Source organism: Petromyzon marinus, chromosome 10, assembly GCF_048934315.1.
Source record: "Petromyzon marinus isolate PM22_M1 ecotype Great Lakes invasive population chromosome 10, UKy_Petmar_22M1.pri1.0, whole genome shotgun sequence".
NCBI classification, from domain to species: domain Eukaryota; kingdom Metazoa; phylum Chordata; class Hyperoartia; order Petromyzontiformes; family Petromyzontidae; genus Petromyzon; species Petromyzon marinus.
The window spans coordinates 10,839,361-10,852,555 of record NC_133676.1 but is presented as its reverse complement, the minus strand read 5'-3'; the positions used below and the strand labels follow the sequence as shown (position 1 = coordinate 10,852,555).

At 50.4% G+C, this 13,195-nt stretch overlaps 1 protein-coding gene across 6 annotated transcripts in view; it reads left to right on the top strand.

Annotated features, from left to right (window-relative positions):
• Window positions 1–13,195, top strand: part of LOC116940922 (uncharacterized) — a 67,050-nt gene that overhangs the window by 13,491 nt on the left and 40,364 nt on the right. For 5 of the 6 annotated variants that reach the window (XR_004402619.2, XR_004402618.2, XM_032951306.2 and 2 more), the window contains exon 3: window positions 5,918–6,154. Coding sequence is in view for 4 of the 6 variants with exons in the window: in XM_032951306.2 (XP_032807197.2) it covers window positions 5,918–6,154 (237 nt within the window). In the remaining 2 variants the exon portion in view is untranslated. Of the gene's footprint in view, window positions 1–5,917; window positions 6,155–12,573; window positions 12,904–13,195 lie in introns of those variants that run through there. The other variant, XM_032951308.2, reaches the window with a different exon arrangement.

Genomic DNA, 13,195 nt, shown 5'->3' with positions numbered 1-13,195 from the left:
TTGTATTATCTGGCTGTATAGCAAATGAAAAAATATAATTACTTTACTATGCAAGTACAATTTTTTTTTAATATTAACTTTTTTATAATTTAAGATCCCTTTTTAACATATGCTACAGGCCCCGCACTTATCTTAATCCGGCACTGGTTGCAACCAATCCGAAGTTTGCTTGCGTATACAAATGCTGCTGAGAAACACGAGTTCAGAGGGACTGCTAGGCTGATGGATCCAAATGTTATTTTAATTACACGTGGCAGATCAAACATGCGCCTGTTTTATTGAATAGTGCTTGGATTTGTTTTTAATTTACTCAGCAACCACCAACTTGCATCTCGAGGACTCGGGAGGTTTCTGTCGGCGCTGTTTGGGCGATCCGTTATTGAGCATTTTCTAAGCCTTCGCTTTCGCCTGCGCGGGTAAACCCAGGTCGCCGGATAGATCGCTCCTCGGCGTGCTCTCTCGTTCGGTCAAATAAAGGAAATTGAACGATTGGCCAATCGATCGTTTGAGTGGCCGTGCCTCTCTGCGTTGCGCCCGGGTGCGGTTTGTTTGAGGCTTCGGCCCTCGCCTCTGCTCTCCCGAGCGTTTAATCAATCGGCCGCCGCGGTTGCTGTCGCGAAAATGCTTTATTGGGGGGGGGGGGTTCATAGCGCATCAGGGTTTATTTTTGTTGTTTGGTGGGGGCGATGTGGGCGATCTGTCTGGGGGTGGGCGATCTGTCGTGATTTTAAACTCCCTGGCGGTCACTTTCTGGAGCACCGCTGCAGAGACTCCGCGACGCCGAGCTCGCAGAGAGGCCGTCTCATCAGAGCGTGCCTCTTGTCGGGGAGGGGGGGGGGTGATGGAGGCGGTGGCCGTGGTGAGCTGTGGGGACAGGAAGAGGGGAAACGTCGGGATTTTTTTTTTATATTGTGCCGGCGCTGTGATGTCTCTAGAATTGAGGAGTTTCCTAGCAACGGGGGAGAAGTCAAGGGCAGAGCACGGGCGTGAGGAATGATGCTCTGAGGCGAAGGGGCCTTTTGGAAAAGAGCTTGTTGCGTGCGCGTGTATCGGTACGCGTGCGTGTGTGTGCGCGCATGTCTGTGTGTGTGTGGGGAGCGGTAGTGTAGCGGTTAACGCGCTGCGCTACGAACCTGGCGACCCGGGTTCGATTCCCGCTCACGGAGAACACCAGTGACGATTATCTGAACCGGTCCTGGGCCTCCCCTAGGTCGACTCAGCCTCAAATGAGTACCTGGTGTGATGTGTAAACATTGCCGCTAGGTTTTGGCCCCCCACCCCCTCGTGTGCCGTGCCGGCCTTCATAGGTGCTTGCTAACAGCACTTGCCCCGACAGTCTGTTAAGGCTATACGGGGGATCTTTGTGTGTGCGTTCGTGGGAGGGAGGGAGAGGGCGCAATGGAGTGGTGGCGTAGTTTGTTTGGGTGTTTACCGTGCCATGAAACGCAGCCAGGCAAGTTTGATTTCCTGCCACGGCTTGGCTGACATTGGTGCCAAGCGATGTCCGGTTCTCTGACCCTCCTGTAGTTTTTTGCGCAGCCTTAAATGAGTATCGTCTGGGGTGGGGTAAGACATGGGCGCAGGAGAGACGAAGGCAGAACCGGATTAGAGTGTCCTGACCACACCGCCCTCAGTTGCGCCGTGGCTGCTTTATTAGGTGCTCGCTGACAACATAATTATGCCCCAGCAGCGGCAGACGCCTGTTAGAGGCAACATCTCTACGTCTCTCTCTACGTGTGTGGGAGCGAGCGCGTAAATCTCCTTGTGCAGCCGAAGCACGCCCAGCCCACGTCTGCTGTTACCGCAGAAAGAATCGATGCTGAACTCTCATGGGGGGGGGAGGCAGCGGGGGTACAATGTTGCCGCCGCTGCTTTGCGCCAATGCCCCTCGATTCACGGGCTAGGCTCGCCAGGCCGATGCTGTGCCCGCCCGCTCGCCCGCCAACCCGCGTGCCACGCGCCGCAACGTGGGTCCGCACGCACGCACGCTGGAGTTCGCGTTCTTTACTTATCTGTTCATTCTGCGCCTGTGCACTCACGGTTGGGCCCACGGTCGTTATTTGTGAGCTGTGGTGGTTGGGTGGTGGTGGTGGCGGTGGCAGTGCGGATGCCAGCACGCCAGATTTTGCAATCTGTAGGTGGTCTCCATTCCAGGTGTGGGTGGTGGAGGCGAGAAAACCTGGGGTGGGTGGCGCCCCCAAAAGGTGTGTTTAGTTGGGTACTGCCACCCGTAAACTGAATGAATAAATTAATAACATTCGCATGCGTATGTTATCGTGTCTCTGTCTATAAATTAGGTTTTTGGGTTAGATCGCGTAAATAATAATGCGTCGTTAAACCCGCCACCGCCCGACACAGGCAATTAGTAAGGTTTGTCACGTAAACAAAACGTGCCAATTCGTTACCCGTTCAGCACATCGGTGTGTTGGAGAGAAGACCCACAACATTTACAATTCGAGTACGACGTTTCGTCGGTAATTACAACTAGCGTCATCAGACGGACAGCCAGAATTGTGGATAATAATGTTGGTCGCGAAAGCCTGTGTTAAAGTGTCTCTTTGTCTGCCTCTCTCTTTCTCTCTCGTCGTCTCTCTGTTCTTTCATGGCCGTTTCTGCCAGCCTTGACCCAGCTATCCATGGCTGCTCCATCTACTCTCCTTTCAACCCCCCCCCCCCAACTCTCATGCTTTCCCAGTTCCCATTAAAATGATTTTGGGCTGTCACCTCTGATTTGAGGTGAAGGTGGTTGAGTGTGGTTGCCTCTAAATCTTGCAGTCCTTCCGGCCCAGTGTGGAAGAATGGATTAAATCTCTCCCGAATCGAATGCGGGGGTCCTTCATCCGTAGTAGCATTGACACTGCATGACAGACGTGTAATTCACACATTTTTTTTATAATCAATTAATTTAATTGCAACCAACAACCGCAACGTGATTGTGAATATCCCAATCGAATATCAAAAAGGCAGATAACATGTCAGCCGTAAATATTCCGCAAAAACCCCCCCCACCGCTCAACATGAACACAGAGCATAAGTAAACCACAATTTGCGTTCAACGATTGGTGAAATCGAGCACCACATCAATTATGTAATGCTTGCATGACCAATTAACGAGCGAGTACAATTTTAATTTGTCCCCCCACCCCAGTAATCTTGATTAGTTACTGTAATGACAACACGGGATGATTTCGTTTGGCAAACGGCAGGTGGTGGCGGATGAAAACGAACGCGTTAGTTACCGCCGCACAACTCGCCGTCAAAATTTGTCATTCCGAGCGCGTCCTGGCCTCGATTATTCAGACTTTGCGATGAGTCCTCCGTTTCGCATTGGCACCGACAGCACGGTGGCTGAGACTGCAGGAGGCGATAGCGGGGCGGGCGTTTAATCTCGAGCAGGGGGATTAAACCCGGCGTCGCCTCGACCGCTGGCGTCGGGCCAAAGTTAGCGGAAGAGTCGCGCCTTTCGTGACCCTTCATTTCCCCGGAGCGCGCCGGAGATGAGCCCGGGGGATGTGTCCGTTTTGGAAAGGTCGTGAGTTCACAGTTGTCCAGGTTACGTCGTGACTGGCTGTCTGTCGACGATGAAAAATGCAATTCTTTATCGTCATTATCAACAACCAAAATAATGTTGTTGCTTTACGATGGCCTCAAAAATCTATACAGGGTGGCTCAAAAGTAAAGACACATTGTCTTTTTATTAATTTATTTTAACACCGGTATTCAAACATTTTTATTGTTTCTTCTTTAAGATACTATTTTATCTATTATCATTATTAATGTCTAGTTAATGTTGTTGATAATGATGAATGCCTCCCCCCAAGCCATCTCTCGTGTAACATGTAACCATCCACCTAAGCACCTCCACACGAGCTGATTTGATCACTCCATCTCTTTTGGTGGACGCACTCTCAATTGCATTACATTCCTTGGCTGCCACTCCATAATTATTCTGGGCTACTGGCCATTATCCCTGTTGACGTTTGCTGCCCAAACCCACTTTTTTACAATTCGATTGTCTCTACACAAACAGAAACACATCGTGTTAAAAATCCACCCACTAAATAGTGTAAATCCCAGGTCTTCATGAAGAGATAATTAATCTTAATAATGAGTTCTCCACTGCTTTAATATATAACGTGGTTGGATTGATTTCAAAATTATTCGGTTGCTTTACGATGGCCTCAAAAATCTATACAGGGTGGCTCAAAAGTCAGGACACATTGTCTTTTTATTAATTTATTTTAACACCGGTATTCAAACATTTTTATTGTTTATTCTTTAAGATACTATTTTATCCATTATCATTATTAATGTCTAGTTTTCTTCTTCCTGTGGGGTCACCTCAAATCCGTTGAGACAATGAAAAAATTGATGAATCTTCAAAGATTATACAAGCTGTAATCTTTGAAAAAGTCCAAAATTCATTCCGAAAGAGAATTCACGAATACATTAATTTCAAGGGAAGTCATTTTTAACATTTGTTAAAATAAATTAAATTACCCTTTGTGATTATGTTAAAATAAATGTAATCACCCTGTACAAGGGTAGTTAAGAGTCTAACACGTGGCCAGGTGGCCAGGTGGCATAGAGGTCTGAGCACTGAGCCAGCGATGTTGGAAATTTGGGTTCAAATCCAGGTATCAGTGTATCCAGGATTAAACCAGGTTCTCCAATGGTGTGAGTTGGTCTCTGGCCAGTCACCACTGTATTAAATTAGTTTTTTTTACTTAAGTTGGTACAAATTGCAGCTCTTTTTGTTATTGCCATGTGATGAATATCTCTTTAGCAGGGTATGTGGGAAAGTGTAAAATGAGGTCACTTGAATGGATCTCGGAAATAGTTCTGTGATATCACCTTCCACGGGCCAATATCTTAACTATGTGGGTTGGTGCACACCTCTGCCAGAATTCTGGATTTATTTGTCTCATGAACTGATACCGATAACAGTTGGAAACAAATTGCAAAATAAACATTGTTAATGGATATGTGCTGAATGCAGTGAAGGTTAAATGTAGTTTTTTCAAGGATTTACGAGTTATGGCACTCCTGCAATTTCCCCCATCCTTCCATTACCCTTGTAGATTAATAAATCCCATCTTTTGCAAGATGGTTACAAGAGCAATTAATTAAGTACAATTAATTACGGGCAGGTGTGTGTGCTGTAGTGGCCTACGTGCGGCGCTGGGTGCAGCATTGCCCTTGATAAGTGGAGCCCAGACTCACCTTGGCCAACCCTAGATTGACTCGGCCCAAAATGAGTACCTGGTGACGTGGTGTGTCAACATCGGTAATGGAGAGACAGAGGCAGATGACCGTGCGTGTGTATGAGCTGGCAACCCACCCCCTTGTGTGCTGTGGCGGCCTTCATAGGTGCTCGCTAGCAGCACCCAACAGTCTTTGTTGTTCATAATTAAGTTTTTTTGGGTTAGATCGCGTTATTATAAATGTGTCGCAACCCTCCACCACCCGACACGGCCAATCAGTAAAAAAAATGTGTCACGTTAACAATAATACTGGTCGCGAAAGCATACGTGTTAAACTGACTAGTCTTTGTTGTATATATGCGGGGAGCGGTAGTGTAGGGTTAGCACGCTGGGCTAAAAACCTAGCTTCTTGAGTTCAATTCCCACTCATGGCCAACACCAGTGACGATATCTGAATCGGTTCTGGGCCTCCCCTAAGTTGACTCCGTCTCATATGACACTACCTGGTAGGATGTGTGAACATTGTCACTGGGGAGACAAATGCGGCAGAGCGTGGTGCTGGCCAACCACCGCCTCGTGTGACCTGCCGTTTATCGTAGGTGCTACTCGCTAACAGCACTTGCCTCAACAGTCTACCAAAGGCTACACAGTGCATCTTTGTCTGTCTGTTTGTTCGTGTGCGCGTGTGCCAACGAACGGTCGCGCACCCCCAGCACCCTGAGGCAGGACGTGGAGGAGGAGGAGACCAAGGGCTCGCTGCTGTCCCGGCAGGAGCGCTTCAGCGGCAAGCGCTGCGTGCGCTGCTGCGCCGCCTTCTGCTGCCTCCTGAACGCGCGGCGCCGCTGCCAGGCGTGCCGCCGATTCGTGTGCGCCCGCTGCTGCTGCAGCCGCCGCTGGTGCTGCGAGCGCGCCGAGCGTGGCTGGAGGTGCCGCACGTGCTGCAAGGCCACGTGAGTCGTCGTTCTCCTTCGCACCGCTCCGCCTTCGCGTTTGCGCCCTCGCCCCGTGTACCCTCCCCCCCCCCCCCCCGCCCTTTTTCGACCGGCGCATCTGAGCCGTGCCAGCACGTGTTGAGGCGGGGGGGGGGGGGGGGGGTGGGAGGGGGCTGGCACGGCACGGGTGGTTTTCCACCGGTTATTTTTGACGGGGTTCCAACGCGGGGGCCAGAGGCTGCGGGGGATGGGGGGGGGCTGCAAAATGCACGCGTGACGTCGGTAAGCGCGCGGCTCTCGAACGCATCGCGGCCTACGCACGCGTCTTTTGTGCCGCGCTAACCCCGAGGGTGACGTCGGTGGCACGGCTCGGCTTACGCAGTGGAAAATAAATCCAGTGCTTCCTGACCCGCCCCTCGCCAGCCCGGCGTGGGCACCAGCATGGCCCGGATGTGCGAGCGACAAAAGGGGGGAACGGCTGATGCCTCTGCCACCCCGCCAAGGCTCACTGCTTCCAGTCACCAGGGTTGCTACCCGTTAGGGAGCTCACGATTTATGCAAGTAATGAGGGTTTGTTGGTTCGTCAATTTCAAAATCGATTATCACCTATGGCTGGGAAATGAACTCAAGTTGCCGGGTTCACAGTGCGGTGTGCTAACAACCGCGCCACCCCTCCAAACACATGGTCCCCCGGTTCCACGCATGAATATCTGTGTATGGGCATCGCCTATTTATGGTTTCCGTGAATTTATATAAAATTATATGCCAATGTTATATTTAGGTTATATTGAGCAGATGAAACGATACCAAAGAGCAAGAAAAAAAGAAATAATACAAATGAGGTGGTAAAAATGAAACAAAACAGAATAGATTCTGGAATATCGAGCTCGAATTGAGATACCTCGTTGCATCGCCCGGGATGGATGAACTTAACGATTAATCAGTTAAAACTATTTGAACACTGTATACGAAAAAAAACCCATTGTCGGTGGCCATTTGACCGAGAGGTCAAAAATCCTCGGTTTGATACCAGGTTTCAGCCACCCGTGCTAAAAACGGCCTCCATTGCGTTGAGTCGGTGGCCTCAGCGTGGTCAACGCTGACCGCGAAAAAAAAACTAAAACCCACCGGGTCAAATGTCACCAAATTTGGAAAAATTCTGGCTTCGAGAATTACAATATTACATTTCGGTTTGGCTGCCAGATTGTGTTATGGAGGGATGCACTGCACTGCAAAAGTGTTGCGGGTGGGCATCTCTTCAACTCTCGGCCCTGACGTGGAGGGTGCATTTGAAATAAAATTGTGGGAGTGAACAAATAGGAAAAAAGGTATGAAATTGATTCTTGCGTGCAGGTTACATGCGTAAATTCATGAAGCAATAATCTATTACAGTATTTCCATTTCATGTATGACATAAACATGGTTATGTTACCACGTCCATTGCAGAGATAGTCCATTAACTCGGCTCTTGTAAGCCGATTTAATGCTCCCGGTTAACCTCCGATAACTGTGTTCAAACAAACTCTGATGTCAGCGATGCTTAGGTTGTTGAGTGATTAAATTATTTTTTTTAAACCACATTCCTCGGCCTCCCTTGCTTGGCTGCTGTTTAGTATTGTACGAGGTTATGTAATATTTCCTCCTATATTACAGTACCGTAAGTGGGGCAGAGTATTTTTTTGTGCAATTACTAACGGGTGGTGAGAATGTCAACACGTCTTAGGAATTGTTTTTTTTTATAAATTACATAACGCGAGGTGTTCTGTCAATCCGACCAGCTGGTTCAAAAGGTAGAGCTCCCAGCAAATTCAAGTCCTGGTTGGGAATTGACTCAACCCATCATCCCTTTAGAGTTGATAAAGTAAGTACATTTTTGTGAAAAAGTCACCAGTGGTTGTTCTATTGATACACTCACCACCCATCTAACCTCCCCCGCCCCCCGCCCCATAGGAATGTGGAATTCCAACCACTGGCTCAGAGCCATAAACAGGAGTTGAGCAAGTGTCAATTATCATTTGAGGAGGAAATCAATTGGTTGGCTTTGTTGAGCTGAAACAGCAGTTTGGGAATCTCGTCTCTTTCGGTGGTGGAATTCCATCTGTTGGCTTTGTTGATTGGCCGAGTTAAAGCATGCTGCTGCCATATATTTTTTCTATTACTAATTTGTATTTTACAGGGTAAGGCCCCACCTGAGCTCTATAGCTCTTTTTCAGAATCGGCCTGGCCACAAACGAAGAGGTTCATCATGTGGGAATTCATAGCAGCCATATATTCTAAATGTGGAGGGAAAAACCGGAGGACCCGGAGAAAAATCCATGCGACCACGGGGAGAACATGCAAACTCCAAATACACAGGCGTCAGGGTTGGGGTCAAACTTACGACTGCCTGTATACCAGGCACGGGAGTTGAAATCTCGCCATCCTGCTGCCCATCCCACGGAGTACGGGTTAAAGCTTAAATATATATATTTTAAAACCCATGGCGGCTCCCGTGATTTATGACTATAGCTTACGTGGGACCGTTCTCACGGCGAAAGGTTAACATCCTGGCTCTCCCACGATACGGTTCCCCCCCTTACGGCAGAAGCTCCGGCGGCGACTCCTCGGTAATTATGGCTAAAGTCCACCGGTGATGTCTACCGGTGTAAAGCGGGCACACGGGCGAGTCCACCACGCGCACCAGTGCCGGTGGCTGTGCTACAGGGGCCGCGGTTGGTCCCATGAACTGGAGGTCGCCTCCGCTCATTATCCGTCGGTTACTTCTTCTTGATGCCGTTGAAAGTAAAAATTTAATGAAATTTAGATGTTCGGGATCCGTCCTCTGAGCCAGTTTTGCAACAAACTTAAACCAGTGTTGTTATTCCAAAGAGCATGCTCCTGTGTGTGTGATCAGCGCAGCGTGTTTGTGATGGGCTGGACTCGTAAGAGCGCGCGATAACAGATGTTCGGAATTACAAACACGCAACGTGCGACATTTACGCTCCACGTGCTGGAGCTCTCCTCAAGGCTCTATCGCGGGAGAACCTAACAAAGGAAGCTCCCAGCACGTGGGGCGAAACGTCGGACAATCCTGCCGAACAACACGTGGCACAATCCGAACAACATGCTGCACAGCACCACAAGACACGGGATAGCCGCGCGGTAGCACAACCGTGAAAACCCACGCAGCGGTCTGTGCGTCGCGTGTTTGGGGGGTGTTTCTTCTACATGCGCCTATTTTTAAAAATGATCAGCACGGCGGTGCAGTAATTGGAAGCGCGGAGGCACAGTCGGGCTGCCCTATCCTCGGCCTCGGCAAAAGGTCGCCCTGTTGATGGCAATGGCAGTTGCGTGTCTCTGGCAGCCCGTGCCGCAGCGGCCGAGTTAATGTGTTGGCACGCTGTCGCCAAATAATTTTAAATTTGCCGATTGCTTTTGCCGTGCTGTGTTTATTCGTCGTGGTGTGACGGTCAGTGCCATGCCACAGATCCACCGACGAAGGTGCAGGGCCGTCCATGAGAGGAGGGGGGGGGGGTGGTGCGTGGCCCTGGGCATATCCCACCGTGTGGGCCCCCCAACGTCTTCAAAGTAAACTGGAACCATTGGATTTTACACTGTGACGGCAAAGCGTGCCCCTCCCCCCAAAGCGCGGGGCCCGGGGCAGTCGCCCCGATTCGCCGTAGCTTAGGGACGGCTCTTGAGTGTGCGTGATGCCGGTGAGGTGCTTAGTGTCCGCATTTTGCACGCTCTTATGTCGCGACTCAACGTAAATTGAGCACAAGTTTTTGCGTGCGAATATCGGCACTGGGGAGGTGAACGCAATCGTGCATTCACGACGTTTCGGCCACAACACAAGTGGCCTTCATCAGGTGAAGGGACCGTGCTGTCATGAGGACAGCATTGGAGTGAAAACAGCCAAGCCCAGGTCGCGTCCTTTAAGCTGTGTGGGAGGAAGCAAAACGCTTGACAAAGGAATTAGTATAAAAAATGAGCACGATGTACGTTGGAGGTGTATGGGCCATGATGGACCAGGAGCGGGTGGGGACCATGACGGACCAGCAGCGGGGGGGGGGGGGGGAGTAGAGTGAGTGAGTGGAGTGAGTGAGTGGAGTGAGTGAGTGGAGTGAGTGGGTGGAGTGAGTGAGTGGAGTGAGTGAGTGGAGTGAGTGAGTGGAGTGAGTGAGTGGAGAGTGGAATGAGTGTGTGGAGTGAGTGGGTGGAGTGAGTGAGTGGAGTGTCGAAACGTCGTGAATTTTTATTTTTTGTTGTTTTTTTACGTGACTTTACCGAACAGAACCAAAGAGTATGGATCCTTGCAGTCACGAAAGCTTTAAATCTAGAAATGCAATCGTGCATGTAAGGTGCCGGCAACCTCTCCCCTCTATTTTCACTTATTAGGTGCTCGCCAACAGCAGTCTTGTCGGGAGAGCGCCAAACATGGTGGTTAGCGCGTTGCGCTATGAGCCCGGTGACCTGAGTTTGTTTGCTGGCCACGGCTAGCATCATTGGCGACCGATAGCCAAGAGAGTTGTGGGCCTCCCCTCTCTTCACCAACTCGTGCCGAATCGAATGGTGAAGTATGGTCATACATCTCCCACGACCGTTGTGACATGAATTAATGTGCGTATGCAATTTGTACTTGTATACTTTGTTAATGTATATATGTTTTAATGACTTGCTTACCGTTTCTCTATTTTGCACTCATATCCTTGTTTGTTGTTGTAACTTGCTGACCCGCCCCCTACTGGACATCTGTAAAAAAAAATAGCTTCATCGCTCATCGGATTCTTCCAGTCTAAACAAAGATTCTGATTCTGATTCACACGGGAGCCACCAATCGTTGGCTTGAAAGAGGACTATCAATTTACAAACAACAGCAGTCGAGCTTCTTATTTCTTTCTTCTTCGTCTTCCTCCTCCTCCGCATGGATTAATAGCAGCAGATTAAAGATGTAATTTTAGATTTGTTATCCACCCAATTGTCTGTTCACAAGCAGAGTGGACCTCGTGTCCATTCCCCCTTTAAAGGAGCGAGGACAGCAGGAGCAGCAGCGGAGCGTTGACGATGCGGCCCATGGTTTGGGACCTGCGGCTGCACCGCTCGCAGGCCCGCCGAGTCTTTGACGCGCCATTTGTGCGTAAGGTTGCCGCATCGGCCGTGGCCCGGTCCCGATTCGGTTCACACAATCGAGCTGATGATCGGTGTGGTTAGACTGTGCGAGGGGGTGGGGGGGGGGGCTGTTTGGCGTGGCGTGCGCTCGCACTGTATACGTGGTGGGTGAGCTTTTGTTGCACGCCACTGCTGGGCGCTTGAGCCAAGCGTGATGCTAATGCTACATCAAGCAGATGCAGCGTTTCCAGCGGGGAGAAACTGGGAGGGCCGCATTAAAACATGCAAAATCCATGTTCATGATCGGATCACACTTTTCTTTTTTCTCTCTCTCTCTCTCTGTGTAAACCTCTGGAGAATTAACGGATATGAAATGTAATGTTCCACGCACCATGGGGAAATTATTTTTACATTTGCCAATTTTTGTTTTTATATGATCGTGGTGCCAGTGGTAAGGCACATGCAGGGGAAATTCATATATTTGTTTTTAGGTTGCTCTACAGCCGAGTGCAGTTTCAATGTTCCGTCCTGCGGTGGCGTAGCTATCGAGTGTGCAGGCAGTGCAGCTGCACAGGGGCCCACGGGATGAAGGGAGAGGAGGGGGTCCCATCTCATTCCTTGTACCAGGGTCCGTGCCAAGTGCACCGCGCTGATGCTGTGCTCGTTTTCACACAGTGGGAGGGGGGTAACAGAAATTGTTTGTATTTTATTGGTCCTCATTTGGCAATCGAAGCATCGTGTGGACGGTGTCCTTTTTTTTTTTTACAATTGTATCATTTTCGTACAACGGCACATCACGCTGAATTCGTGCCGGGCACAGCTCGTTGCTAGCTTGTCTGCACAATTAAACGCTTTAAACAAGTTGGTGTGACCTCCCCCCCCACACTTAATTGCCGTAATGAGAACCCTCGTCCCAGTGACGTTCATTAGCGCGCTTCGAGTCGGCGAGCGCGTATGTCAGTGGGCGTAATGAGTCGGTTGCTATGGGTCCCTCCGTCCCCCGAGGAGAGGGGCAGGAGCGGCATCCAATTATCCCTCTTATGGATGCGCCCGCCATCCACGCCCACCAGGCAGGCGGGCGGGCAGGCCTGAGCACACAGAGCAGCAGTGGACTCACTCATCTTGGGCCCCCCCCCCATCTCTCTCCCTCTATTGCCCGCCCGCCCGCCCACCATAACTCCCAAACCCCCACCACTCCTACCATCACTCCGAGCCCCCCCAATCCCCCCATTGGGAGCGCAATCAGCCTCGTGCCGGCCACTGTAACTCGCCGATTCGCACGTCCGACAGACGGGTTGGGAGGGGGGGCGGAGGCGGTGGTGGGGGATGGGCGGGGGATGAAGCGGGAAGCGATCGCTGGCTCGGAGCCAAGAATCGCGGACCGGACCCTGCGCTTTGTACCCCGTTCGCTCTGGAGGAGGCTGACGATGTGACGGTTCCACGTCACAAAACACAAGGATTGTCGCCGATATTTATTTATTATTTAGTTATTTAGACGCCCCTAACCTCCCACCTCCCCCCCCCCTCCATTGGTTCCATGTGGATTTCTTTAAATATATATATATATTTTTGGGAGCGTTCCGGTAAGATGCGGTCAGACTGTAGATGTGCACCGGGAGAGAAGACGCGCGGTCTCACGGCGGCGGATGGTTAATTCCGGCTACTGAAACGAGGGTGGGGTGAGCGTGGCACGTTTACCTGTGAGCGCGGTGATTGTCGTGGTGGAGGTTGCGGTGGTGTCTTGCGATGGCTTGGGCGTTACGCGTCGCCACCAGTGCCCGGATCGGCCCGGCTCCTCTCAATTCTTTTCACGTTGCTTTACATTACGCGCGCAGCAAACGTGTTACATGTTTTGTTAGCGAATGCGCAGAGAGGGATATTTTAACTGTTAAAATATGGTGGGAAAAAAAATTGTGCGTGCATTCGTCAAATGCTCGATAAATTTAATGGATCCTAGACCGGGTTTGGGCA